The sequence below is a fragment of the Vulpes vulpes genome, chromosome 11, assembly GCF_048418805.1.
Source record: "Vulpes vulpes isolate BD-2025 chromosome 11, VulVul3, whole genome shotgun sequence".
Lineage (NCBI taxonomy): Eukaryota > Metazoa > Chordata > Mammalia > Carnivora > Canidae > Vulpes > Vulpes vulpes.
Genome location: NC_132790.1, coordinates 36415688 through 36443069, shown reverse-complemented (window position 1 = coordinate 36443069; position 27382 = coordinate 36415688). Strand labels below are relative to the sequence as shown.

The following is a 27382-nucleotide window of genomic DNA, read 5'->3' as shown; positions in this document are numbered from 1 at the left end:
CCCTCAGGATTTATAACCCAAGTAAAATTAAACTTCCAAATATAAAACAGACATGTGGTTTTAGGCTATGACTGATAAGGTAATAGACTATCTATATGCCTAGGAACCCACAAGCTTAAATTAATCCTATGATAAGCTTGATTAGCGTCCTATTTTGTACAATATATTATATCAAATGTACTTTTTATTGATAAATTGACATTTTTCTGACCATTATGCCCTCTGGACAAAGTGACTTCAACTTATATCATGTGCTGTCCTTGGCAACCATTTTTATAAATAAATAGGTTGATTCCGTCATCTAAATTTCAGTGTTTGGGCTTCCCTTGTGAAATGATACCATATGATAGTTATAGCAACATGTCTTCCCCTGCCTCCACTTATTAAGGCCTTCAGAGTGAAAGATAAATTCTCTAGTAAAATATGTACAAATATTGAGCTATCTCCACTGTGTAAACTTTCAGTTTTCCCTGGTGCATTTGCTAAACATGGTATTCTACTCAATCTTTAGGCTGGTCTCTTGCTTCTAAGATTTTATTTTATTTATTTATTTATTTTTAAGATTTTATTTATTTATTCATGAGACACACACAGAGAGAGAGAGAGAGAGAGAGAGAGAGAGAGAGAGAGGCAGAGACACAGGCAGAGGGAGAAGCAGGCTCCATGCAGGGAGCCTGATGTGGGACTCCATCCCGGGTCTCCAGGATGACACCCTGGGCTGAAGGCAGGCACTTAACCACTGAGCCACGCAGGGATCCCCACTTCCAAGATTTTAGAATGAGGTCTGACAAAGATCAAGGTACGATGAACTTAATGTCCTTTTGGCTCAATGCTGCACACCATCTTGTTTGAGAGCTCCCTGAAGGCAAGACCATATCTTATTCTTCTCTATAAAACCAGCACTTAGCACAGAGTCTGGTATCGATTGGTGCTCAATAAATGTCTAGGGAATGGGTGAAGCATTCCAAACAGGCCAGAGGGATGTTCTTCAGTATAGAGGGCCAGAAGGACTCCAGACATGTCTTTTCCCAAAGATGTAAATCAGATAATATATTTTTAAATCCCTTAATAAATGGCACTAGTTATTGCCATGGAACAGTTAATACTGCTACAACCTACCTGATGAGCTATCCTGTTATTTGATTAGCCTGCTGCTGTCTCAGCCCTGTGCCACATTCGGCCTCTGAGGGGAGGGTTGGTTAATGTCACTGAAGATTTTGAAAGAGAGGTGAGTGTAGTGGCTGTTGTTCTGCTTTCCCAGATCCCATCTCCCTTGCCTTCTCCTACCTCCTGTCAAATAAGTAGGCCAATTACTGGGGCCCCTTCTCCTGGCTGTGGGGATTTGCCCAGGGGGGAGCAATGTCTCAAGCTAGGGACATGCTCAGAGTCCTTCCCTGGAAATACTTTCACTGGAACTGGTGGAAAGCATGTCTCTTCTGTCTCTATTTAGGTTAAAAGGATGTAAGGTGAGAGGCGTCCATGGTCAGAGTTCTAGCCTCATGGGGACAACAGTCTCAGAAAAAGGAGCCAACTTTCTGGGGAAGACAGAGAGAGAAGAGGGGCAAGGAAGGGGGTGAGGGGAGAGAAAGAGGGAGAGGCAGAGGAGGTTAAAAAAAAAAAAAAGCCAAGATCTGACAGCAGGTGAGGCTCCAGATCCAGGTCGGTAGTGCACGCTGCCTTTAGTGCACACTGCCTATCCAGTTTCGTTATATGAAAAAATTATCATCCTCTTTATGCTTGGGCTAGTTTGGATTAAATTTTTATCCATGCAACTGAAGAGTCCTAACTAAAAGTTGTAAAAAAAAAAAGGGGGGGGGGGTTATTACTACTTCTCAAACCTTACTATGCATAGGAATCCCCCAGGATCTTGTCTCAAAGCAGACTCTAGTTCAGGAGCTCTGGATGGGCCTGAGATTCTGCACTGCAATGAGCTGCCAAATGAAGCTGCTGCTGCTACACTGCATACCCAATGGGGTTACAGTGGCTACCTGGTGCATAACAGAACTGTTTCAGAAAGCCTCTGCACATACACCTGTCCTCTCACTTTCCCGCATCTGCAGGCTCCTTTCATCCCTGGACCACTTGACCTGAGCAGCCCCCCTCTGCTGTGCTCCGGTCACCCAGCTTGGCCCCCGTCTTGTATGACACACAAATCCCAGCACTCAGCCCAAACCACAAACAGGCACACTCTCAGCTAGCTGGGCTCATTTCCCTGTGAGGGCAGTTTAGTGAGCACATCTGAGTATCCTTTGTGGTCTCACTCCTACCTCAAGGGACTTATTAAAGTCCTGCTTCCAAACATAAGCGGAGGTCTCCTGGAGAGGAGCCCTGCAAAATCCAGTATCTACCACCTTATGACATCACCACTGCCCATAAAGGGACAAGTCAGAATAGGCTTTTGGGAACAGTTGTGGAGACCCCTAAAAATGAAGTTTGCTGATTGATGTTTGGGCTTGGCAACTATTTCATTCAAAACCACAAATATTTACAGATGGTGTGCTTGCTCTGTGTAAAGTGCTTAGATGAGTAGGCTCTCTGAACCACTTGGAGAAATTCAGGCAATCTAGTCCTCATTTGGCCTTCCAGCTCCTAGTACTGCTTCCTGAGAACACATCTCTTCCCCAAGTTCTCCAGCTTCCTAGCTGAGATAGTATTTTTAGAGGTTCTGGCAAAAGTAGTTTGGGAAATCTTGAGCAGCAGGTTTAGGACAAAGGAATGAAAAAATTTTTTAAATGCATGTGTTAAAACTATGTCTGACTTATCCGCAGGACCATGGTATTTCCTAAACCCATGGCAAGAGTAGGTCCGGGTCTTTCATCTTCTGCAACCTAGCATCATTTCTGTCCACGTCCTCCCCATCTTCCCCCTTGCCAACTCTCATCCCTCCTTTCCCATCAAAATGGGGGGCTTAGCTTCCTTAGTGATACTGGTGGGAAGGGAGGCTTCATGACAATATTCACATTATTCTCAAGTCTGAACAGAGGCTGAAGCCAAAGAGGCCGCCAGATGACAGAATTTCCCTTAAGAAAGAACAAATCTCCTCCTGCAAGAAATTCAGGGTGGTAGCTAACAGGCTATTTGTCTGATGTCAAAAGCCAGGTGGTTTTCTTCTGTCTCTGTTTTTGATCAGTGCCCTGCCTCCTCCTCCTCACTTGGTTTCAGTAGCTCTGCCCACTGTGACTTCCCTCACACATGTGTGTGCTTGTGGTGGTAACGCTCTCATCTGGAACATGTTCACAGCATTTTGAACATACTAGGAGACAAAAGCATGAACATATTCAAGAAATAACTCAGTTCCTAAGTCACCTTTCAAGTTTTCTTCCTGGTCTCTCTCAAACTTCCATTTTTCCTTCATTGCTTTTTCAACATCTTCTCTTGTGACAACTGGTAACCCCTCTGACTTCTCTTCACTCAGCTCCTTTAGAAGGTTCTGTATGTGCCAAGTCTGCTCACCCTTCAAGCGTTTGTTCTGTTGTGAAAATCAACAGTAGGTAATTACAACTGCTCAAGTATTTACATTGATTTGCCTCAAAACAGAGTTGCACATTAAGGCTTGCAAAATGAGGAAAAAACAATGACATAAGTTTATACGATATCTCTAAGAGCTTAAGGAACATGGAAGATGCAAAATAAAATTAAACCCATCAACACAGTAACTATTGGATAGAAAGTTACATTTGAAAAATTGTGTTAGTAATCTCCCAGTCTATGGCCCTATCATAGGGTCAGTGAACATTAAAGTTAGGGATCCCCAGGTGGCTCAGAGGTTTGGTGCCTGCCTTCAGCCAGGGCTTATCCTGAAGTCCTGGGATCGAGTCCCACGTTGGGCTCCCTGCATGGAGCCTGCTTCTCCCTCTGCCTATGTCTCTGCCTCTCTCTTTCTGTGTGTCTCTCATGAATAAATAAATAAAAATCTTAAAAAAAAAAATAAAGTTAGACTTTGGAGGCCGATTTCATCAGTCTCCCACTACAACCATTCTTCTCCAGCAATCATCATTCATTTGGTCAGTATTTATGGAGCATCTACCATGTGCCAGGTGATCTTCTAGACACTAAGAATACATCAGTGAACACTATATATAAAATACAGCGGCCCCTTCTCTTAGCTATAGGGATTTGTCCAGAGGGAGCATGTGCCTCAAGCTAGGAACATGCTCAGAGTCCTTCCCTGAATATTCACTGAAACTGGTGGAAAACAGGCCTTTTTTTGTCTCCGTTTCAAGGTTAAAAGGATGTAAGGTGAGAAGTGTCCATGGTCAGAGTTCCAGCCTCATGGAGACAACAGCCTCAGAAAAAGGATGCTTCCATGGCAAAGATAAAAATTTAACCCAAAAGGGATCGATCCCTGGGTGGCGCAGCGGTTTGGCACCTGCCTTTGGCCCAGGGCACGATCCTGGAGACCTGGGATCGAATCCCACATCGGGCTCCCGGTGCATGGAGCCTGCTTCTCCCTCTGCCTGTGTCTCTGCCTCTCTGTCTCTCTCTCTGACTATCATAAATAAATAAAAATTTAAAAAAAAAATTTAACCCAAAGTAAGCCTAAGCATGAAGAGGATATTAATTTTTTTATATAACCAAACAGAAAACACAGAATACTACACTGGACCAGAGCCTCACATGCTGTCAGATCTCAGCTTTAAAAAAATTTTAAGGGATCCCTGGGTGGCGCAGCGGTTTGGCGCCTGCCTTTGGCCCAGGGCGCGATCCTGGAGACCCAGGATCGAATCCCACATCGGGCTCCCGGTGCATGGAGCCTGCTTCTCCCTCTGCCTGTGTCTCTGCCTCTCTCTCTCTGTGTGTGTGACTATCATAAATAAAAAATAAAAAAAGCCATATTTATCATAGCCAAATATGGGGAACAACTCACATGTTTTTCAATAGGTAAACGGTTAAATAAGTTGTGGTACCATCCATATCACAAAACAAAAATCAATAAAAGGAACCAACTAATGATACATGCAGCAAAATGAATCTCCAGAGAATTAAGCTGAATGAAAAAAGCCAATCTCCAAAGATTACTTACAAAGATTACTTACTAGTAAGTGATTTATATGACATTCTTAGAATAACAAAATTATAAATATGGAGAACATATTGATGGTTGCCAGGAGTTAATGAAGGGGTACAATTGGGAGGGAGGGAGTGGCTGTAAAAGGATATTATGAGAGATGCTTCTGTTGATGGAAATTGTCTGTGTCTTGATTGTATCAATGTCAATATTGTTAATGTTAATATTCTACTTGTGATATTATACTATAGTTCTGTAATATGTTATAGGAAACCAGGTTATGGGTATACAGGATCCCTCTGTATTATTTCTTATTTTCTGCATTATTTCTTCAATTGCATACTAATCTATAATTATTTCAAAAAAGTTTAATTTAAAATATGGAGGTCAATCATTATTAGCAATTGATAAATAATAATATATTGCTCTTTTGTCAATTCTCAAATATTCCATTTTCTGGGAAATAAATTCATGTTTTGTTTTCTTATAAATAAACTGAATTGGGACACCTGGGTGGCTCAGCAGTTTAGCACCTGCCTTTGGCCCAGGGCATGATCCTGGAATCCCTGGATCAAGTCCCACATCAGGCTCCCTGTGTGGAGCCTGCTTCTCCCTCTGCCTGTGTCTCTGACTCTCTCTCTCTCTCTTTCTCTGTGCCTCTCATGAATAAATAAATAAATATTTTAAAAAATAAAATAAAATAAGTTGAATTACTTTGGCTTGATTGAGTTATTTGGAAATGAAATATTTGTAGAAACTCGAATAATATCAATGGAAATATCTCTTGCCAAACTATTGCCCTGCTAATACTTTTTCCAAATATGGACTTTTGTATTTATTTTTGTTAGAAGATGGAAAATTCCTTTATCAAGTATAGTCTGAATACTAAAAAATATTTATCTGATTTTATTTATGTTAGCTAATTTTAGTAAGACAACAATTGCCTCAAAATCAATTCCAGCTCTAAAATAGGCAAAGAAAATCCAACGATAGTGATCATTTAAAAACTACTACATATAATTCATAAAGAAATAATGTGTAATCAATCACACTACATATAATTCATAAAGAAATGTGTAATCAATCAATACATTTTTCTTTTACCTTTCACACTTAGCACAATACTTGTCGAAGTAAATGCAGTCCTCTTAGATCAAATTTTTAACACAATGACTATTCTTTTCAAATGTATATTTTTATTTATAAATTAAAAATAGTATCACATGTCCTAAAAATGTAATTGACTATTGCTAAATGTGACTAAATCATATTTTGTATTATATGTAAATTTAAAAACATCTATATTAAACTTCCCAAGTCCTGTAGTGAATTTCAAATGGATGGGAAATGTGTCTGACAACATGTTACAAAATTCACTATATCTGAAAGATTATTTTGAGTGATATACTGGAATACAATTTAGTTAGATATATTTATCAATGTGTTAAAAAAGACATTTATCCTACAAAGTAAATGGTTATTATTCAAAGTAAGAATAATTGTCACACCATAAAATAGAAGAAAGGAGACTCAATAGATAAGCTACAAAGAAAGGACTGATTTTTTTTAAAGATTTTATTTATTAGTGAGAGAACATGGGGGATGGGGGAATGGGCAGACAGAGAGAGAGAAGCAGACGGAGAGGGAGAAGCAGACTCCTCACTGAGCAGGGAGTCCTATGCAGGGTTCCATCCATCCTTAACTGACTGATTCACTCAGGCACCCCTGATTTTGTTTTGTTATAAGGCCATCTCATGGGATTTACCTTTTTAACTCTTTAAGATTCACAAAAGCAAGAACAGTTGCCAAATTAGCACACAGAGTTCTCCCTTACTATGTCCCTGCCTTCCCCAATGATGACATCTTATATAACCAGAGAATATTATCAAACCTGAGAAATTGACAATGGTACAATATTATTAAGTAAATTAGAGACTTTATTTGGATTTCACCAGTTTTTACATGTGCTCATTTTAATTTTTTTGCGTGTATAAGTATGATGAAAATTTGTCATATATACATATGTGAATTATCACCATATAGATGACATTTGAAGCCATGGTGTTAGGTAAGATCTTTAGAGTTAAAGAGAAGACTCGAGATCAGAACTCTGGAAAATACTAATTTAGGGATAGGTCCAAAAAAAGAGCAATGAATGAGAAACATGAAATGGGTTGGTGAATAGTGGGGAATATCAAGGAGAGTGATGTCCTGGCAGCCAAAGAGAGAGAGTTTCAAGCTGACAGCAATGACTGCTGAAGGCACAAGGGGTAACAAGGACTAGCGAGAAGCCACTGGACTTGGCTAATTGGTCATTAATAACTTCTGCCTTAGCAGTTGTGGTGGAGTAGCAGGAGTAAAAGAATGAATCTGAGGTAAGGAAGTGGACACAGTGAACTATGAAATGTCTAATGAGGTAAGTGGAGCAGTGAATGCAGAAAGGGAGATAATAAATGAAGTGAGAGTCCAAACAAAACTCACACAAGAGAAGAGATAACTTGTAGGAAGGATGAAGCGGTATTTCTGATTTCTGACCTAAATGAAAAGAAAAGTATGTCTTATTAATGAGTCATATTTAACTTAGCAATTAAATATCCATGACCTCAAAAATTTTTCCTTCCACAGGTGTTAGTGTGAATCAACTCAATAAATATTTATTGATAACTTATCCATGCTGGACCCTTCCTGAGAAACAAAGTAAGATTTGATTGCTGTTCCCTAAAGAGCTCTCAATTTAATAATAACATTTGTATGCAGCATCCCAGCTTAGTTCGGGGGAATGAAACGGAGCTAGCCAAGAGAAGAGCATTCCGGGAAGATGAAACAGCCTGCATGAAGGTACAATAACCAGGGAGACTGGGTTTTTCCAAGATTTAAAAGAAGCAGTGGTAAGTGAAGGGTAGAACGACTGGAGATAAGGCAGGAGAGGTGAGCAGAGGTCAGATTTTGTAGGGCCTCAAAGATTTCAGTAAGGAGCGTGGATTTCATTTTCTGTACAATAGGCAGCCACTGTAGGGTTTTAAGCACTGAAAGATTTACAGTATCCGTGGGTTTGCACTGTGGAAAACGTACCCAACTGAAGAAAGATAGGGGAGAGATGGTGGCAGCTTAAACTGCGGCATTAGCAGCTTACACAGAGAGAAACAGATAAATATAGTTGCAGCTGGAGTCTGCCCCTCCATGCTCCTCACTGCTGGGTCCCCTTATGGCCCCAAAAGAAGGTGTAGGGCTATCCCATTCTTGGGTAAATATCCATGAAAAGAAGAATTTTGTTTCTGGCTTCAAATGAGGGTCTATAGGAAAGAGATTCCTCAGTCTGGATCTGTTGTCCTTTGCACAACCAAATGTAAGTCTGAGGATGACGCCAGAGTCCCAGTGGTGACCACTGGGGGAAGTGCATTGGTCCTGTGATGGCAGCTCACTCCTCTCACATGCTGTGCATCTCATCACATAGAATTGCATCCAGACACCTAGACAAAAGTTCCCCTTTCCCTTCTCATCCACAGATCTGAGTTTCTGTTGGAGTCTAGTGACTGATCCTGGAGAACCCTGACAATTCAGGGTCACAGTTATATCACCACCATGGCATGTCTAGCCCAATAAATGTTGCTGAATGAATGATCTGATTAGTTCTATTCAGAAGACAAATATCCCCACGTTATTGGAGGCTCCATTAAAACTTGTAGATATAGTCATTTCAGATGAAAGCCAAATAAAAATTATCTGTGGAAGTTGTAGAGTCCATATGAATGCTTTAGTAGGGAATAGTCTCAGTAGTTCCTCATTTATGAGACACCTTAAGGGATAAGTTGTGTTAATTATCACTTACTGCTTCTTAATTATTTCTGCCAATCTTTAGTCATGATAGTCATATACATGGCTCTGATATTCATTTCAATCTGTTTTTGTAAAAATATTGTATTATCGTAAACAGTCACTTTAACAATTGAGATTATACTTTTCAAATAATATTTACATATGTATCCTCTGACAATCTAGAAGCAAAAAAGATACAGAAATTAAAAATAGAGAACCAATGTTTTGTCATTTGAAAAAATAAGAAATTAAAACATAAATGTGGTTCCAGGGGGGCACCTGGGTGGTTCAGTGGGTTGAGTGTCTGCCTTCGGCTCAGGTCATGATCCCCGGGTCCTGGGATCAAGTCCTGCTTCAGGATCCCTCCTCAGCAGGGACCCTGCTTCTCCTTCTCCTCCGTTCCCCTCAATGCTTGTTTTCTCCCTCTCTCTCTCTCAAATAAATAGTCTTTTAAAAAATGTGGTTTCTGAGCCTTAAAATTTTTGAACACAAGATCCAGGTCATCATGATCTAAATAACACAGCTCAAGCTGACTTCCTTTGACATGGTAATTAATATAACAGGAACAGCGGTGCCCACTTGTCTTATATGTACCAAAACTTAGATTGTAAATATCAATTCTAAGCACTAAAGAGGATAATTTCCTAAAGTACATGTAATCATAATTCACAAATTTTTAAGGCATTTGTGTAAATGTTTAATAACTAGATATAAGCTTTAAATGTTATACTCACTCTTTCATGATACTTTTGGTTCTTTTCTCTAAGTCTCTTTATTTGAGCCATATATCGTTCTACTGCATTTTCCTTTATTTGACAGCTGATAATAAACAAAGATAAGACGTGTTACAATTACTCATCTAGGAAAATTCATGAGACAAATATAAACTATTTAGATTGAAATAAAGTATTAAATATATTATAAAAACACATTTAGGGATAAGATACCTTCTTAAGTGATTTTTTTGTGTGTTTCTTTTTTTTTTTTAAGATTTTATTTATTTATTCATGAGAGACACAGAGAGAGAGGCAGAGACACAGGCAGAGGGAGAAGCAGGCCCCATGCAGGGAGCCCGATGTGGGACTTGATCCCGGGACTCCAGGATCACACCCTGGGCTAAAGGTGGCACTAAACTTCTGAGCCACCAGGGCTACCCTTTTTGTGTGTTTCTGAGTATATTTTACTCACTAAAATATATGTTGGAGAGATAACTTCAAGTTTTTTCCTATATCAATCCCCATTTGTATTTCACAGTCATAATTTATATACTTTCTAATTATTTATAAATAATTCAGCTTAAAGGAAACCTAGGGAAGGGCACACATAAAACATGTTCTCTAGAATTCTAAAAATTCAGACAAAAATGACAAGATAAAGACTTTATATAAGGGCAGACACACCTTCTTGAAATACTAAGATAAATGAGACATACCTCTGGTTCAAGTTCGTTAGTATGCCATCTCTTCTTTTTTTTAATTTAATTTTATTTAAATTCAATTTGCCAACATATAGTATAACACCTAGTGCTCATCTCATCATGTGCCGTCCTTAGTGCCTGTCACCAGTTACCCTACCATCTCTTCTATAAATAATAAAGGTTTTTCTGGCACAAATACATTTCTTTCATACCCAACAAGTATTTGTTGAGCATCTATCAGGTACAAAGGAGAGACTGAACAGTAGAGAAAGACTTTGGTATAGGCCATTTGATAGCTATCTGAAGTGCTATGTATCTCTATTTCTCTATTACCCCTCAAATCTTTTAACTTTAAATCTGAGACCAGGGATGCCTGGGTGGCTCAGCGGTTGATCACCTGCCTTTGGCTCATCCCGCAGTCCCAGGATCCCCTGCATGGAGCTTGTTTCTCTCTCTGCCTCTCTCTGTGTGTCTCTCATGAATAAATAAATCCTAAAAATAAATAAATAAATATGAGACCAAAGTAACACAGTGGAAACAGCTTCACATAAACATCTTGCCTCCATTAAAACAAAGCAAAACAGTCACTGGGTGGCTCAGCGGTTTAGTGCCTGCCTTTGGCTCAGGACGCGATCCTGGAGTTGCAGGATCGAATCCCATGTTGGGCTCCCGGCATGGAGCTTTTGCTTGTGTCTCTGCCTCTCTCTCCCTCTCTCTCTCTCTCTCTATCATGAATAAATAAATCAATAAATCTTAAAAAAAAAAAAAGGGCAAAACAAAAACACAGCACCTGTATGGTGTAGTGAACTTAGAGGTCATTACAAAATGAGAGACTCTTGTTTGCCATCACGTTCCTGTCACTTCTTACCTATATGATCTCAGGCAAGTCACTTCTCTGAGCATCAATTTCCAACCTGTCAGTGGTGATAACAATACCTAGCTCTAATCCTTTAAAGATTAAAATAAGAATTGTATGTGAATGTTTCTAGGGTAAAGTAGGTGCTTAGAAAATTTCAGTTGAATCTGAATCTTATATCCTCAGCCCTTCCTCCAAAATATCATTTATATGTGTGACATTGTGTATTCAGTACAGAGTAAAATAAATCTCCTTCTTTCTCAATGATGAGAAAATGCACCATAAAAACAAAACAAGCAATTCCTTTAGTGGCAAAAGTGCTCTGTTTGGATACTGTAAAACTTGGACTTCAGTACTGCTTCTCCACTGACTGCCCAAGGACTCTCAACCTCGTTAGGCCATGGCTTACTTTTCTGGAAGTAAGAGAATTGAAGGCGATGAGCTCTATATTTTTTCAGTTCCAAAATTCTGCAGTTTACATTGATCATTGTTCCCTTTCATGCAGTCACACAGACAACCACATACAGCACAAATAAGATTAAATGAGCTGCTGCTCTGTGCCCAGTATTGTTTAGGGCATTATGGAGATAGTGTGGAACAATACTTCCATGATCCTTGCCCCCAAGGAGCTTACATTTCACTAAACAAAAAAGAAGTAAACACCCAAGCATATTATTTACCTATTGTTATGGGGGACATAACAGGCTATGATAAGGATAGTAAACAGAAGGGACTACTATGCACAGGTGGTTTCCAAACAGTAGTGGATATAAACCATGTTTTTTACTTCCCACCTAAATCTTAGGTGTGGGGGCATCTGGGTAGGTCAGTCGGTTAAGTGTCTGCCCTCCGCTTGGGTCATGATCCTGGGGTCCTGGGATGGAACCCCACATAGGGCTCCCCCCTCAGCAAGGAGCCTGCTTTTCCTTCTCCCTCTGCTGCTTCCCCTGCTTGTGCTCTTTCTCTCTCCCTCCGTCAAATAGATAAATAAAATCTTTAAAAAAATAAAGCTTAGGTGTGCAAAAATTCTGAAAGAGTGCCTTCTCTATCTCCCATTTTTAAGGAGAAAAATTAAAATAATGTAAATGATAATTATCTGAAAAAGGCTCATGCAAATTTATGCAAATTATACAATTATAAATATGGTAACTTAATTCACTCTCTGCATGGGTGAAGCAGGCAAATGAATCTTAAGTATATGGTGTCCATTGGTTGAGACTGAGTCTTTGCATGGTCTGGTTAACAGACTTATTCCTGGTTTCAGCTGAGAGGCTTGCTTGGTGATGACTGAGTGTGCAAAGATGGCTCTGGAGACTGCATTCAGCCCCAACCCCAGATCCTGCATGGCAGACACTTATACTAAAAAATATTTCCCATTTATTTGAAATTCAAATTTAATTTGGCATCCTATAATTTTATTTGCTGTATCTGGCAATCCTACACTTAATCTACCACCTCTCCACTTAGAGCAGTCAGGAGCAAATGACCTGGGGCTTTGTCTTATGTTCCTTGTGAGCAGTTCAGAAAGATCTAAGAGTACCAGCAGGCCTCAGGGGCAATTCTGACTTGCCCTAAAGGTTTTGGTGGCTTTGTTGCCCCAACTGTGGCTCACATGGTAGGTGTAGGTCTAAGTCAGTTGAGCCTTTCCTTGGAATCTACTTCAACTTCCATGGGTCTCATGAAGATGAAACTGCACTTTAGAACTCAACACTATTAGCCACTGTGGAAATTCAAGTCTCACTGTTCTCTATGTACCTTTTTCTTTTCATATCTCCCTTAGGTGCCATGGTAGTGCACATGTGACACTAAAAGTGTCAGTGCTAAGTACTGAAGCAAATGCAATGATAAACTAATGAGATAATACATTTAAAGCAGTTTGAAAAGGATACACTATTCTAAAGCACAGTGATATGAAAAGGTTAGTAATACAATGGGTTACTTTTCCCCTTCCTTCTCTGAATTATTAAGATGTTATTAATGTGTCAACTTTTTCCCTCCAGGCAATTTAACTGAAAATTCTGAGAAGGAAAACAAATAAATCTGGATTTTTTTTTTTTTTTTCAGAGAGAGAGAGTGAAAGCATGGGGTGGGAGGGGCTGAGGGAGAGGGAGAGAGAATCCCAAGCAGACTCTGAGTTGAACGCAGAGCCTGACATGGGGCTCATTCTCATAACCCCAAGATCATGACCTGAGTTGAAACCAAGAGTCAGACGCTTAACCGACTATGCCACCCAGGCACCCCTAATCTGAATGTTTTAAAAAAAAATGTATGCTTGTATCTATTTTTTAACCTATAATCATATCTACACCTATTTCTATATCTATATTCATACTCGTTGTAGAAAACTATGGGGAAAGCAAATATAAAGGAAAAAATAAAACCACAATTACCTAGAGATGATGATTATAGATTTTGCATTGGCAGTCTCAGCTCTTCACAAACAACCATAGAGGATCATGACCTTATATTCTTTGGACAGATTTAAAAAAAAAGTTTAGTTGTCCAGAAATCATTTACTACCTACTATGTGCTCCCAGCTCTTTGTTAGATGAGATTATATAAGAGAAACATAAGATGCTGCCACAGGATATTTGGTCAATCTTTTCTCAGAAAGTGAGGGGTGTGTTTTGGTTATTTGTCATGTGACAAAAGTTCTGTCGCCTGGGAATACATGGAGTGAGTCAAGTGTAACTAGCAGAGCATGGTAGAGCAAGGCCTTGACTGTTTCAGTCCATGAGATTATTTATTTAGTCTTAACAAAGGAGAGAACAAAAATATGAGATGTTCAATTTACATCTTGCACTAGATCATAAGAATTTTTAAATGTTTGTCTCTTTGTAAACCTCTGTTAAAGAATAGAAATACTGGCCTCTGGCTGACCTAGAAGAGAAAGAAACAGTTATATTTGGATGTCATCAGTGTAAACCATAGGAACAAGTTAGAGACCAGGTTGTATTCACAGAGCCTGGCTTTTTGTCCACCTCTCCAAAGATGAGATGAACAAGTTTTCCGTTATGCTGACAGATGAGTGCATGTAGTTTCTGGTTATAACTTAATGTCTCAAATAGAAAATAAAAGGGAACTTTGTTGAAAGTCCCTTCCCATGGGTGTTTCTCTCTTAGTGTTCTGACCCATTCACTCACTGTCCTCTAAAAAGAATAGACAGGTAGATTTGGAGTTTCTCAAGAATAAGGAGATGGATTTTTCTATGAATGTTTAAAAAAAACTCTTGGGGCACCTCGGTGGTTCAGTTGGTTAAGCGTCCACCTTTGGCTCAGGTCATGATCCCAGGGTCCTGGGATGGAGCCCCACATCAGGCTCCCTGCTCAGCAGGGAGTCTGCTTCTCCTTCTCCCCCTGCTCCTCCCCTTGCGCATGCTCTCTATCACAGTCTCTGTTTCTCTCTCTCTCTAATAAATAAAAATAAAATCTAAAAAACAAAAAAACAAAAAACCCCAAATCTCTTAAGGGCCAGCATCACAGGCCAGTCACCAGCATCACGGGTTCTGCACTTTCAGCCTTGTTCCCCCTTTCAATAATTTCCTATTTCCAAATCCCACATGTTCCACAGGGCTTGGCTGATCTGACAGTTGCCTATATAGCAGCAGGTGGCTCCTACCCTCTCCCCCACATTTCTGCCTTCTCTCAGTTACTGGACTGTGAAAAGCTCTCCCTTACCCCAGCATCTTTTCCATAAGCCTTTCTCTCCTCCATTCTATGTCTCCATAACAACTGTTCCTCTTCCAGATATCAGTTGCAATGTCACTTTCTCAAACAAGTTTTTCCTGACCCCTCTGACCATATCAAGACCTTTAGTTAAATTGTCGCACAACACCCTACACTTTTCTTTCATAATGTCTTAATTGTAGCTATACAATTTTTTTTAAAGCTTGAAGTAGTTGTCCAATATCTGCCTCCCATGCCTCATCAGGCCAGGAACTAGGTGATCTGTTTGTTGCTGTCTTCCAGCACTTGCCTTGGACTTGGTAAACATTCAAGTATTTGTTCAGTAAAAGCATGAATGAAGTACATACTTTAAATATATATATATATTTAAAATTTTAATTCCAGTGCAGTTTTTCTGGCTGAATCATATACATATATATTATAATGAACATATAAACATATACATATATTATGTATAACTGTATACAAATATCTATATAGATACATATATATATATTATCCATTCTGCTTTATCCATTCATCTATTGATGGACACTTGGGCTGCTTCCATAGTTTGGCTATTGTAAATAATGCTGCAATAAACATAGGGGTGTGTGTATCCCTTTGAATTAGTGTTTTTATATTTTTTGAGTAGTGTAATTACTGAACTATAGAATAGTCTATTTTTAACCTTCATACTGTTTTCCACAGTGGCTAGATCAGTTTGCATTCCTACCAACAGTGGATGATTTTCCTTTTCTTCGCATGAAGAAAGGAAAAAATACATCATTATATTTTTGATGTTAGCCATTCTAACAGGTGTGAGGTGATATCTCATTGTAGTTTTGATTTGCATTTTCTGATGGATGAGTGATGTTGAGCATCTTTTCAAGTGTCTGTTGACCATCTGAATATCTTCTTTGGAGAAATGTTTGCTCATGTCTTCTGCCAATTTTTAATTGGATTTGTGCGTGTGTGTGTGTGTGTGTTCAGTTGTATCAGTTCTTTATATATTTTGGATACTAACTCATTATTGGATGCTATTTGTGAGTATCTTCTATTTAGTAGGTTACCTTTTAGTTTTGTTCATTGTTTCTTTTGCTGTGCAGAGCTTTTTATTTTGATGTAGTCCCAATAGTTTATTTTTGCTTCTATTTCCTTTGCTTCAGGAGACATATCCAGAAAAATGTTGCTATGGGCAAAGTTAGAGAAATTACTGTCTATGCTCCCTTCTAGGATTTTTATAGTTTCAGGTCTCACACTTAAGTCCTTAATCCATTTTGAGCTTATTTTTATGTATGATGTGAGAGGGTGGCCCAACTTCATTCTTTTGCATGTGGTTGTGCTGTTTTTCAACACCATGTATCAAAGAGATCTCTTTTTCTTCTATTGTGTATATTCTTGCCTCATTTGTCGAAAATTGGTTGATCATATAAGCATCGGTTTATTTCTGAGCACTCTATTCTGTGCTATTGATCTATGTGTCTATTTTTGTGCCAATACCATATTGTTTTGGTTACTACTGCTTTGTAGTATATCTTGAAATCTGGGATTGTGATACCTCCAGTGTTGTTCTTTTTCACGATTGCTTTGGCTATTCAGGGTCTTTCGTGGTTCCATACAAATTTTAGGATTATTTGTTCTAGTTCCGTGAAAAATGCTATTGGAATTTGATAGGGATTTCATTAAATGTGTAGATTGCTTTAGGTAGCATGGATATTTTAACAATATTTGTTCTTCTAATTCATGAGCATGGAATATCTTTCCATTTGTTTGCATCACCTACAATTTCTTTCATCAATGTTTTATAGTTTTCTGAGTACAGGTCTTTTACCTCCTTTGTTAAGCTTACACCTAGCTATTTTATTCTTTTTGGGGCATTTGTAAATGGGGTTGCTTTCTTAATTTCTCTGTCTACTACTTCATTATTAGTGTATAGAAATGCAACAGATTTCTGTATAGTGATTTTGTATCCTGTGACTTTCTTGATTTCATTTGTCATTTCTAGTAGGTTTTTGGTGGAATCTTTAGTATTTTTCTATATATATAGCGTCATGTCATTTGCAAATAGTAAAAATTTTACTTCTTCCTTACCAATATGGATGCCTTTTATTTCTTTTTGTCTGATTGCTGTGGCTAGGACTCTGGAATAAAAGTGGTGAGAGTGGACATCCCTATCTTTTTCCTGACCTTAGGGGAAAAGCTCTCAGTTTTTCACCACTGGGTATGGTGTTAGATGAGCTGTTTTCATACATAGCCCTTATTACATTGAGGTATGTTCTTTCTAAACCTACTTTGTTGAGGGTTATGAAGTACATTCTCATATGAAAAGGACTGAAATGAATTCATTTACTTCCTAAGACTTATACATTAAAAACCTACCTCGTGCCAAAAACTGAGGTTCAAAATCTCACCAGGAATTTACTATCTATGAATTGGATAAAACATAAGCATAGAATATGTATTACCTCTAGTTTTGTCTCCAGCTCCTGGGAGTGAGACACTAAGAAATATTTTCATTAAAAATAATTGTATCGGGGATACCTGGCTGGCTCAGCGGTTTGGTGCCTGCCTTTGGCCCAGGGCGCGATCCTGGAGTCCCGGGATTGAGTCCCATGTCAGGCTCCCGGCATGGAGCCTGCTTCTCCCTCCTCCTGTGTCTCTGCCTCTGTGTGTGTGTGTGTCTATCATAAATAAATAAATAAATAAATAAATAAATCTTTTTAAAAATTTAAAAATTTTAAAAAAATAATTGTATCAGGGGGATCCCTGGGTGGCTCAGCGGTTTAGCGCCTGCCTTTGGCCCAAGGCTTGGTCTTGGAGTCCCGGGATCGGATCCTGCGTTGGGCTCCCTGCATAGAGCCTGCTTCTCCCTCTGCCTGTGTCTCTGCCTCTCTCTCTCTCTGTGTCTCTCATGAATAAATAAATAAAATCTTTTTTAAAAATAATTGTATCATTTGGATTTGATCTGTAGCCATTGGAGATAATGCTCATTGGAATGTCTAGAAATGAACTCTTCTATAAATGTATGCTAACTATTCCATGTTACAATAAACCTATTAATAAGCCAAAAATCAGCATCAATACTTTTAGACATAATCATATTTTATGAGGTCAGCCAGCTGTTATATACAAACTGTGTATACAGTATGTGGGAGAGTGGTGGGAGAGAGGAAGCCAAACCACATTAATGAATGCTGTTTCACTGCTACTACTTGAAAAATATTATAGTCAAAGTTTCAAAAACTTTAAAAATATGCACATAGAACAAGAGTGAAATTATGCTTCCAATCTACCTCCAGTCTCTCTTGACAGCTTTTGAGTGCATCACTTTCCACTTGGAGTTATATGAATCTTAATAATGATTTCCATTTACACATGGGAACATTTGGATTTCATAATTGAAACTTACTGGTAGTCTAGAAGTGCTTCACTAGTAGGCAATTTGACTTCTTTGTGTGGTCCATCTTGAACATCCTTTTTATTTGCTTTTGCTGTGTTATCCATTGTGTTGCTTAGTTAGTAAGAAGCATACCTGTTTGAAAAGAAATGGGAAAAGTAAATAAATTCTGTCTTTGCTCCTCTACTTGTGTTTACTCAAGATAAGGAACTGCTGGGACTTAATTTAGAACTGTTTTGTTTTTTTTTCATTTCAGGTCTCCAGGTCTCCAGACCTATTACCTACCACAATGCTGGGACACAATGAATCAACAGATTCTTGAGTCTGGTAAGTTCCATGCCCAGGTACAGCATTTCCCCACCCAAAACTTTCTAAGAGACTCATCCCCTTATGTTATCCATCTACATCTGTTTTCCCTCTCAAGCATTTTTAAGAACAAGGACTTAACTTTTTCAGTCATTTTATTCCACCACAGTGTTTGGCAGACTGCACTGCATATAGTAGCAGTTCAGGAAATGTCTGTTAATTTTTTTAAAACTAAGATAAAACAAAAGTACAACTTTCTATGAACACCAAGAAACTAGAGCCCAGAAGAATTAGGTTTGGCCAGGATCGTTATACAGAGCAAATAAAAGCACATATTCAAATGTTTTTTAAGGGGCTAAAAGGTTTACAAATGCAAAATAAGAGTAATAATAATATTATTAACAGTAACCGCTCATCAGCTATTAATTGCTTTTTAATCAATAGTAAAAAAATTGTCAAAAATGATACATTTTAAAAGTGAAAAATCAGGTTCACCGTTCAAAGATTTATAAACAGGAATATTTCTTGGATTCTGTATAGGTACTAAAGTACTTCTTTTCAGATTACATAGTCTCCCTTAACAGATTTTTATTTTTTAATTTCCATTAATCTCAAAAAAAAAAAAAGAGTTCCTAAAGTTCAAAATATTAGTAATTAGGTATGGTAGAAAGAGTGTAGCCTTTGTGGGACGCCTGGGTGGCTCAGTAGTTGGGCGCCTGTCTTCGGCTCAGGTCATGATCCCAGCATTTGGGATCGAGTCCCGCATTGGGTTCCCTGTGAGGAGCCTGCTTCTCCCTCTGCCTGTGTCTCTGCCTCTCTCTCTCAGTCTGTGTCTCTCATGAATAAATAAATAAATATTTAAAAAAAGAATGTAGCCTTTACAATTATTTATTTAGATGGCTGGAAACTCCATGAAAGTGGGGATGATATAATTCTTGTGCATTACTCTATTTCCCCACACAGATGCACAATGAATCCTTGTCAGATGAAAAAATGGATGGATGAATCAGGCAGACATGTTTTTTTAATTTATTTTTTATTATTGGAGTTTAATTTGCCAACATTTAGCATAACACCCAGTGCTCATCCCCACCAAGTGCCCCCCTCAGTGCCCATCACCCAGTCACTCCAACAGGCAGACATGTTTAAATCCCAGATCCACCACTTATTGTCAATGGAACCTTGAGTAGATTAATCTTTTTGAGCTTCAGTTTCATCATTTGTAAAGTGAGAGAAAAAAAACTTTACTTTAAAAGCTGTCATAAGAATTAAATAAGCTAATATTTAAAGCACCTAGCATAGTGGCTGACATACAAAAAGGGCTTAGTTAGGTATTTATGCCCCTTTAGTTAAACTCCAGATCATGCTTCTTCAAACTTCAGGTAACTGAAAAGCAGAGGATGTCTGCCTGTTGCTAAGTATGATGATATGTGGAAAAACTAATCTGTGTGATTTGCTGTTGTCAACCTTCATCAATGATTTAGGTCACTGAGTTGGTAATCTGCATAGATCACTGAGATCCACAGTGGGAAATCTCTCTGAAATGAAACATGTTTTCCTAGACATGATGCTTGCATACCTAGACCTCCATCAAGGCTCAGTCTTTATGTCTGACACTTTTCTTTTCCAGCCAAAATGTGTTCATCTCTATACTCTAACAGACTCCAGTATGCATGAATGGAAACATACTATAATACTTTCCAACTAAAAAGCATATAGGTGATACAACAAAAAAAATTAGCACATTAAGACAGTGATATATTAAGTGATATCTTCTCAGATGTGAAAGTCTTGAGAATAATTCCATAATCTACACACCAAAATGTGTCATTTATACCATCATAGTTCACAGAAACTTCTCAGTTGAGAAAAAATTGCTTTCTTTTGTTTTAGATGCAGAATTGAATTTTTTAAAATTTTTTTTCTTTTTTTATTTATTTATTTATGATAGTCACAGAGAGAGAGAGAGAGGCAGAGGGAGAAGCAGGCTCCATGCACCGGGAGCCGACCCGGGACTCGATCCAGGGACCCCAGGATCACACCCTGGGCCAAAGGCAGGCGCCAAACTACTGCGCCACCCAGGGATCCCCAGAGTTGAATTTTTATATTATTTTCCATTTTAGAATTAGAGTTTTTAACTTGACTATTGAACAAAAAGATAGCATGCTGACCAGTGTTTCATTTCACAACAGTTACTGTTCGACAGTGATTTTTACTATAAATATTTCAGTTAAAAGTTAAAACAAATGCTAACTTCGATGTCTAGTTCTCTAGTTCTCTTTCTGAGTCATATGGAAGAGATCAAGTGTTACAGTTTCCACCTACAGTACCCATCTGGTGCTGGGGGCAGGGGGATGACCTCATCGTGCTCAATTACCTCAGTTACCTGGCTAAACTCTCTGACTAAAGTATAGTTACGTAACTGCGGCTCATGACAAAGGACTTTAATAAAACATGAGTGAAAATGTGGATCCATTAAGCACAAATGATTTATGCAAAAACTATATTAATTCATTGTTTTATATATTTTTCAGAAAATTAGAAAGCATCGGTTGCCCTTTTAATAGATGCATTCTTGCAACGAGCTAATGACGTTACTTCAGAAAGTACTAAGTACTTCTACATTTGATAATGTCCTATAAACAATGGGGATTTTCATAAATATTTACAAGGATTTACAGTTCTTGACCACCTAGAGGATTTCTATCTCAGTAAAAGGTGAGAATCCTAGAAAAAAACTCACAAAATAATGTGATTCACATTATTTTAGGTTTCACAAAGAATTAGGTTTCACAAAGAATAATTCCTGGCAGAGGGACACTTGATCTGTTTGCCAGTAACTGCAAACATCTATTTAGTGCCTGCTCTGTGCATGGCACTTTACCTGACCCTTAATTTTAAAATATGAAGAGACAAGATCGCTACTCAGACAAAGAAATATACTCCAGCAGAACTTCAAAAAAATAATGAGCAACTTTAAAAGACTAGAAAGATTGTGCATGTAATGAATGCTCCCAAGATCGTGACTACAGGGTGACCTTTTGTGCCTGTTTTTCCTCTCCCAACACTGGGCTTTCTTTTTTTTTCTTTTTCTTTTTTTTTTTTTTTAAGATTTTATTTATTTATTCATGAGACACACACACACACACACACACACACACAGAGAGAGAGAGAGAGAGAGAGGCAGAGACACAGGCAGAGGGAGAAACAGGCTCCATGCAGGGAGCCCGAGTGGGACTCAATCCCGGGTCTCCAGGATTACACCCTGGGCTGAAGGCGGCACTAAACCACTGAGCCACCCAGGCTGCCCAACACTGGGCTTTCAATATACGTCGTGGTGGGAGGGCAGGTGAGGAAGCTGAGTTTGAAAGACTGGGTGTCCAGCCTTGTCAGAGCCCACTCCATAATCATTTCCATCAGAAAATGTTTCAAAATATATTCCCCAAGTGCTTTTCACTGAAAAGTAAGAAGCCTGTTTGGAAAAAATGGACATATAATAGCCACATTCTTCAAATGTACTGTTAACCCATGTCTTACTTTACTCTGCAAAATTATCCAAAAAACAAAAAATGGATTCTCAGGATCCTAGCTCAGTATCTAGAAGGTTCCTCATGACTCTTTTTCATTTGGGACGAATATCCAGAAGCCTCCTACTGACTCTTTCCGAATTTTATGGAGGCTGGGAGGGATGGCAGCTCTGCCCTGATACTTTTCCAGACATTTAGAATGGATTCTGATGTTGATTAGCCAATGTTTTTATATAAATGTAGATTAAAATGGAAGATATTCATTTAATAGCATTAGTAATAGCAGAAGTTCTGAATAAGATTCCATCAGAGGTTGAGAGTATGGTTTAGTTAAAAGATCTCTATGTGGGTGTTGGAAGTCTTGAAATCTATCTAGTCTTGGCTCTGCTATTACCTACCTATAAATGTGTGACTTTAATAAACAACAACAATAATATAGTAATATCTCATTACAGTGTTAACTGCAGTATATATTTGAAAACATTCATGGCATTCATTCTCAACAAAATACAACTCCTTTAATACTGAATAACAACTAATCACTTCATCTTTGGACTTTCAAAAAATATATGTTGGAACATAGGCCAGCATCTTCCATGGATGCAAACTAGATGTTCAATAAATGTCTAATTTGAATGACTGACTTGCAAATCATGTGTACTCACTTTCTTTACCAATGACCCTATTTATTTGCTCATAATGTCGTACATATCCTTAGTTTAGAAAGTAAATCATGTTTGTTTGTTTATTTACTTATTTATTTAAGGTAAGCTCCACGCCCAGCGTGGAGCCCAATGTGGGGCTCAAATCCACAACCCTAGATCAAGACTTGCACCAAGATCAAGAGTTGGATGCTCAACTGACTGATCCACCCAGGGGGCCCTGAAAGTAAATCACTTTTTTATTTTATTTTATTTTATTTTATTAAGATTTTATTTATTTATTCATGACAGAGAGAGAGAAGCAGAGACACAGGCAGAGGGAGAAGCAGGCTCCACGCAGGGAGCCTGACGTGGGACTTGATCCTGGGACTCCAGGATCTTGCCCTAAGCTGAAGGCAGACGCTCAACCGCTGAGCCACACAGGTGTCCCAGTAAATCACTTTTAAATGCAAATACTCTTTTATGGTAGAACATATTTTTAATACAATTTTTAAATATTTAAAAAGTGTTCTTCAGCATATGTTAAAAAAAACTCTGAATTCATTGAAAGGCTTTTAGTAGTGAGAATATCACCTAAAAGTTAGTTTCAAACAAATTCAGTCCTCCTTTTGTATAGATTATGTATATACAGTCCAAAATAGCTTTAAAAAGTAAAACACAGCCAGTTTGGAGATACTTGTTAAACCACCATATACTCAAATTGAAGTATTTAAAAATATCTGGATATAGGTGCCTGGTTGGCTCAGTCTCAGGGTTCTGAGTTCAAACCCCATGTTGGGTGTAGAGCCTATTTAAAATAAAAAAAGATAATAATAAAGTTAACTATTATTAATGTACCTTATATTTTAAAAAATAATAAATAAAATATCTGGATAAATGACACTTTTAACTTTCACTTGCCTAATTGATGATTTACATTACATTGCCACATGTTTTCTTTGCCAGCGCAAATCCTTTGGTCAGTAGCACATTTCTGAACTGCAGTTCCCAAATTATACTGGATTCTTAGCTTAATAATTGGTCTATCTTCTGATCCAGAATTGCTAATAACATAGTTTGAAAAGCACTATCTTATACTAACTTATCTAGCAACCAGAACTAGATTTTCCCCCCAACTCCTTCTGTCCTTCAAGCTTAGAAATGTCACAAAAGAAAAGAAACATAATCATGAAAAGAATATTGTGAAGATCATGGAAATGCATGCAGTATTTTCATACTCTGATGATGGAGAACAAAAAGGTTTCTATCATCAAATAACAGTGGTGATTATGAAAAAGATCTACTGGAGCCAGGTCTAGGGGTGGCAATAAGGAAATCCATGAGCGGTTATCACACACACAATGATAAATACCCAATCTCATTATTTTCCTTCTCTGCCTTCACAGAAACATATATATGTATATACTTTTTTCCTTCAATGGGACATCTTCCACCTCTCATCCTCCTCCTCAACTCTCTCTTGCCTAACAGAGAATTAATCATGGAGTGAGAAGGAGAGTGAAGAATCAAGGTAGTGTGAAATTGAACTAAGTTGTAAAAGAAGGATGTTGCAGCATCCAGAGCGAGGAGCTGAAGCCAATCTATGGACTGAGAGAGTGAGGGTTAAGGCCATCAACAACATTCAGGGCACTCAGAAAGTACCCACAGGGGAGGGCTGAGTACTGGTACTGAGAAGGATGCAAGGGTGTGTGAGCCTTCACTCACAACGCATTCACAAGACTGGGAATGTGCTAAGAACACTAAGCCAAGCAAGGCTTGAGTCTAGTCCTAGCCCCTCCACTATCAGTTTTATAACCCCAAACAAGCCTCTAAACCCCCTGATCCTGAGTTCTCTTCATCTTTCCTGCCTCCTCCCACGGTTATCAAGGAAGCTCAAGTACTTTGGGAGTACTGTCAAGCAATAAAGCTCCAAACAAATGGAAGAACTGGTTTACTGAGCATCTACTGTATGCTAGAGGCTGCCTGTGAGGTGAGGGCATGAAGGGTAGGAAATATCAGAAAGGGAGACAGAACATGAAGACTCCTAACTCTGGGAAACGAACTAGGGGTGGTGGAAGGGGAGGAGGGCGGGGGTGGGTGACTGGGTGACGGGCACTGAGGGGGGCACCTGACGGGATGAGCACTGGGTGTTATTCTGTATGTTGGTAAATTGAACACCAATAAAAAATAAATGTATTATAAAAAAAATAATATGGGGCTTTCTGGGGAAAAAAAAAAAAGGTTACGAACCTTTTTCAAAGGTCAAATTCAGACCCTGCCCTCCGGGAATGGAAGATCTAGAAGGGCAAGGCGGTTAATATTTTGATCAGATCAAAGATCTTCCGTTTCTGTGTCCTGCGTGAAGAGGTGGGCGTCTGAGAAGCGCTCCCGGCGGGTCCAACGGTCCAGGAGCAGGGCTCGGGGGAGGACGCCCGAGGGCGCAGGGCAGGCCCCGGGATGGCGGGGGTGGGCGGGGTGGGCGGGGAGGTCGGGCCTTAGGTGCCGCACCGGGAGGGGTCGGGGCCCAGGCAGGAGGCCCGCCAGACCCGCGACCGCGCCTTGGCCGGGTCCGGGAGCCGAGGCACCGCAGGGGGCGCGCAGTCCGCGCTCGCCCGCAGCCAGAGGGCCGGGCCCACCCCCTCCGCCGCCGCGCCTGCGCCTGCGCCCTCCGTTTCCAAGGCGACGCGCGCGCGGGCTGCCCCGCCCCCCGCCCCGCCCCCCCGCCGCCCCGCGCAGGAGCTCCCGCGGGCCGGGCGCGCCTCCCGGTGGCCGCACAGGGAAGAGGCCCGGCGGAAGACCCGCGCTGCAGCCTTTTGCCGCCGAGACGGCGCCCTCCCGCCTTCTCCCCGCGCGATTTTCACCCCCGCAGTGCACCCTGCTGAGTGCACACTAACGCGCGCCCCCTCCCGGCCTCCCTCCACTGGTAAACCGGTAGGCGGTGGGTTCTGCGGAGACGTGCCCCTCTGCCCCTCTGCCCCTCTGCCGCTCTGCCCCTCTGCCCTGTGCCGCTCTGCCCCTCTGCCCCTCTGCCCCTCTGCCGCTCTGCCCCTCTGCCCCTGCGCCGCTCTGCCCCTCTGCCCCTCTGCCCCTCTGCCGCTCTACCCCTCTGCCGCTCTGCCCCTGTGCCCCTGTGCCGCTCTGCCCCTCTGCCCCTGTGCCCCTCTGCCCCTCTGCCCCTCTGCCCCTCTGCCCTGTGCCGCTCTGCCCCTCTGCCCCTGCGCCGCTCTGCCCCTCTGCCGCTCTGCCCCTCTGCCCCTCTGCCCCTCTGCCCTGTGCCGCTCTGCCCCTCTGCCCCTCTGCCCCTCTGCCCTGTGCCGCTCTGCCCCTCTGCCCCTCTGCCCCTCTGCCGCTCTGCCCCTCTGCCCCTCTGCCCCTGTGCCGCTCTGCCCCTCTGCCGCTCTGCCCCTCTGCCGCTCTGCCCCTGTGCCGCTCTGCCCCTCTGCCCCTCTGACCCTGTGCCGCTCTGCCGCTCTGCCGCTCTGTCCCTCTGCCTCTGTGCCCTTCCACCCGCAGGGCTCGTCGCTGGCCCGGGTTGGTTGCGACAGTTCCCTGGGGTTTGGTCCTTAACGGAATTGCAGCCTCCTCCACTAAGTGCTTGTGTGATAACATCCGGCTCTGTAAGCTCCTTGGTCTCCTGGCCTGGGGGCAGCGTGCGATGGCCGTGGGCACGGGCACCTCGCTGGCGCTCTCGTCCCTGCTGTCCCTGCTGCTCTTCGCCGGGATGCAGATGTACAGCCGCCAGCTGGCCTCCACCCAGTGGCTTACCATCCAGGGCGGCCTGCTGGGCTCCGGCCTGTTCGTCTTCTCGCTCACCGCCTTCAATAATCTGGAGAATCTGGTTTTTGGCAAAGGATTCCAAGCAAAGATCTTCCCTGAGATTCTTCTTTGCCTCCTTTTGGCTCTCTTTGCATCTGGCCTCATCCATCGAGTGTGCGTCACCACTTGCTTTATCTTCTCCATGGTTGACCTGTATTACATCAACAAGATCTCCTCTACTCTGTACCAGGCAGCAACTCCAGTTCTCACACCAGCCAAGGTCACGGGGAAAGGCAAAAAGAGAAACTGACCCTGACTGTCCAATAAAGTTGATTCTTTGTAAAAAAAAAAAAATTTTTTTTGCTTCTCTATTTACTTTTTTGCTCCTAAACCTCAAGAAAACCAACACAGATTCCAATTCCGTTTCCCCCACTCTTTCTACTTTTTGCAGCTCTGTCCTAATTTGAGGGGGAAATATATCACCTGGCTACAACCTCCGAAGGTGCCTTTTCTATCCTGCATTTTTTATTTTTATTTTAAATTTATTTTTAATTTTTTTAATTCGAGTTCAATTTGCCAACATACAGCATATCACCCAGTGCTCATCCTGCCAAGTGTCCCCCTCAGTGCCCGTCATCCAGTCACCCCAACCCCCCGCCCACCTCCCCTTCCACTACCCCTTGTTCATTTCCCAGAGTTAGGAGTCTCTCATGTTGTCACCCTCACTGATATTTTCACTCATTTCCTCCCCTTTCCCTTTATTCCCTTTCACTAATTTTTATATTCCCCAAATGAATGAGACCATATAATGTTTGTCTTTCTCTGATTGACTTATTTCACTCAGCATAATACCCTCCAGTTCCATCCACGTTGAAGCAAATGGTGGGTATTTGTCGTTTCTAATGGCTGAGGAATATTCCATTGTATACATAGACCACAGCTTTATCCATTCATCTTTTGAAGATACAGATGCAGTGAAACGCCAGGACT

The 27382-nt window shown here is 40.5% G+C and overlaps 2 protein-coding genes across 3 annotated transcripts in view; one reads left to right on the top strand and one right to left on the bottom strand.

Annotated features, from left to right (window-relative positions):
- The window catches only part of CCDC83 (coiled-coil domain containing 83), a 48558-nt gene extending 22873 nt beyond the window's left edge, over positions 1–25685 (bottom strand). For both annotated transcript variants that reach the window (XM_072726126.1, XM_072726127.1), the window contains exons 1-5: positions 24887–25685; positions 18175–18297; positions 9559–9643; positions 7490–7543; positions 3307–3469 (exon numbers count right to left, since the gene is read on the bottom strand). In XM_072726126.1, coding sequence (XP_072582227.1) covers positions 3307–3469; positions 7490–7543; positions 9559–9643; positions 18175–18269 — 397 coding nt within the window. In that variant the 5' untranslated portion in view covers positions 18270–18297; positions 24887–25685. The remainder of the gene's footprint in view (positions 1–3306; positions 3470–7489; positions 7544–9558; positions 9644–18174; positions 18298–24886) is intronic.
- A 562-nt stretch (positions 25686–26247) lies between these two features.
- On the top strand, positions 26248–26740 carry LOC112932305 (dolichyl-diphosphooligosaccharide--protein glycosyltransferase subunit KCP2). Its single transcript, XM_026015225.2, has one exon. The coding sequence runs from the start codon at positions 26292–26294 to the stop codon at positions 26700–26702; it is 411 nt and encodes a 136-aa protein (XP_025871010.2). The 5' UTR covers positions 26248–26291; the 3' UTR covers positions 26703–26740.
- Positions 26741–27382: the final 642 nt, after the last annotated feature.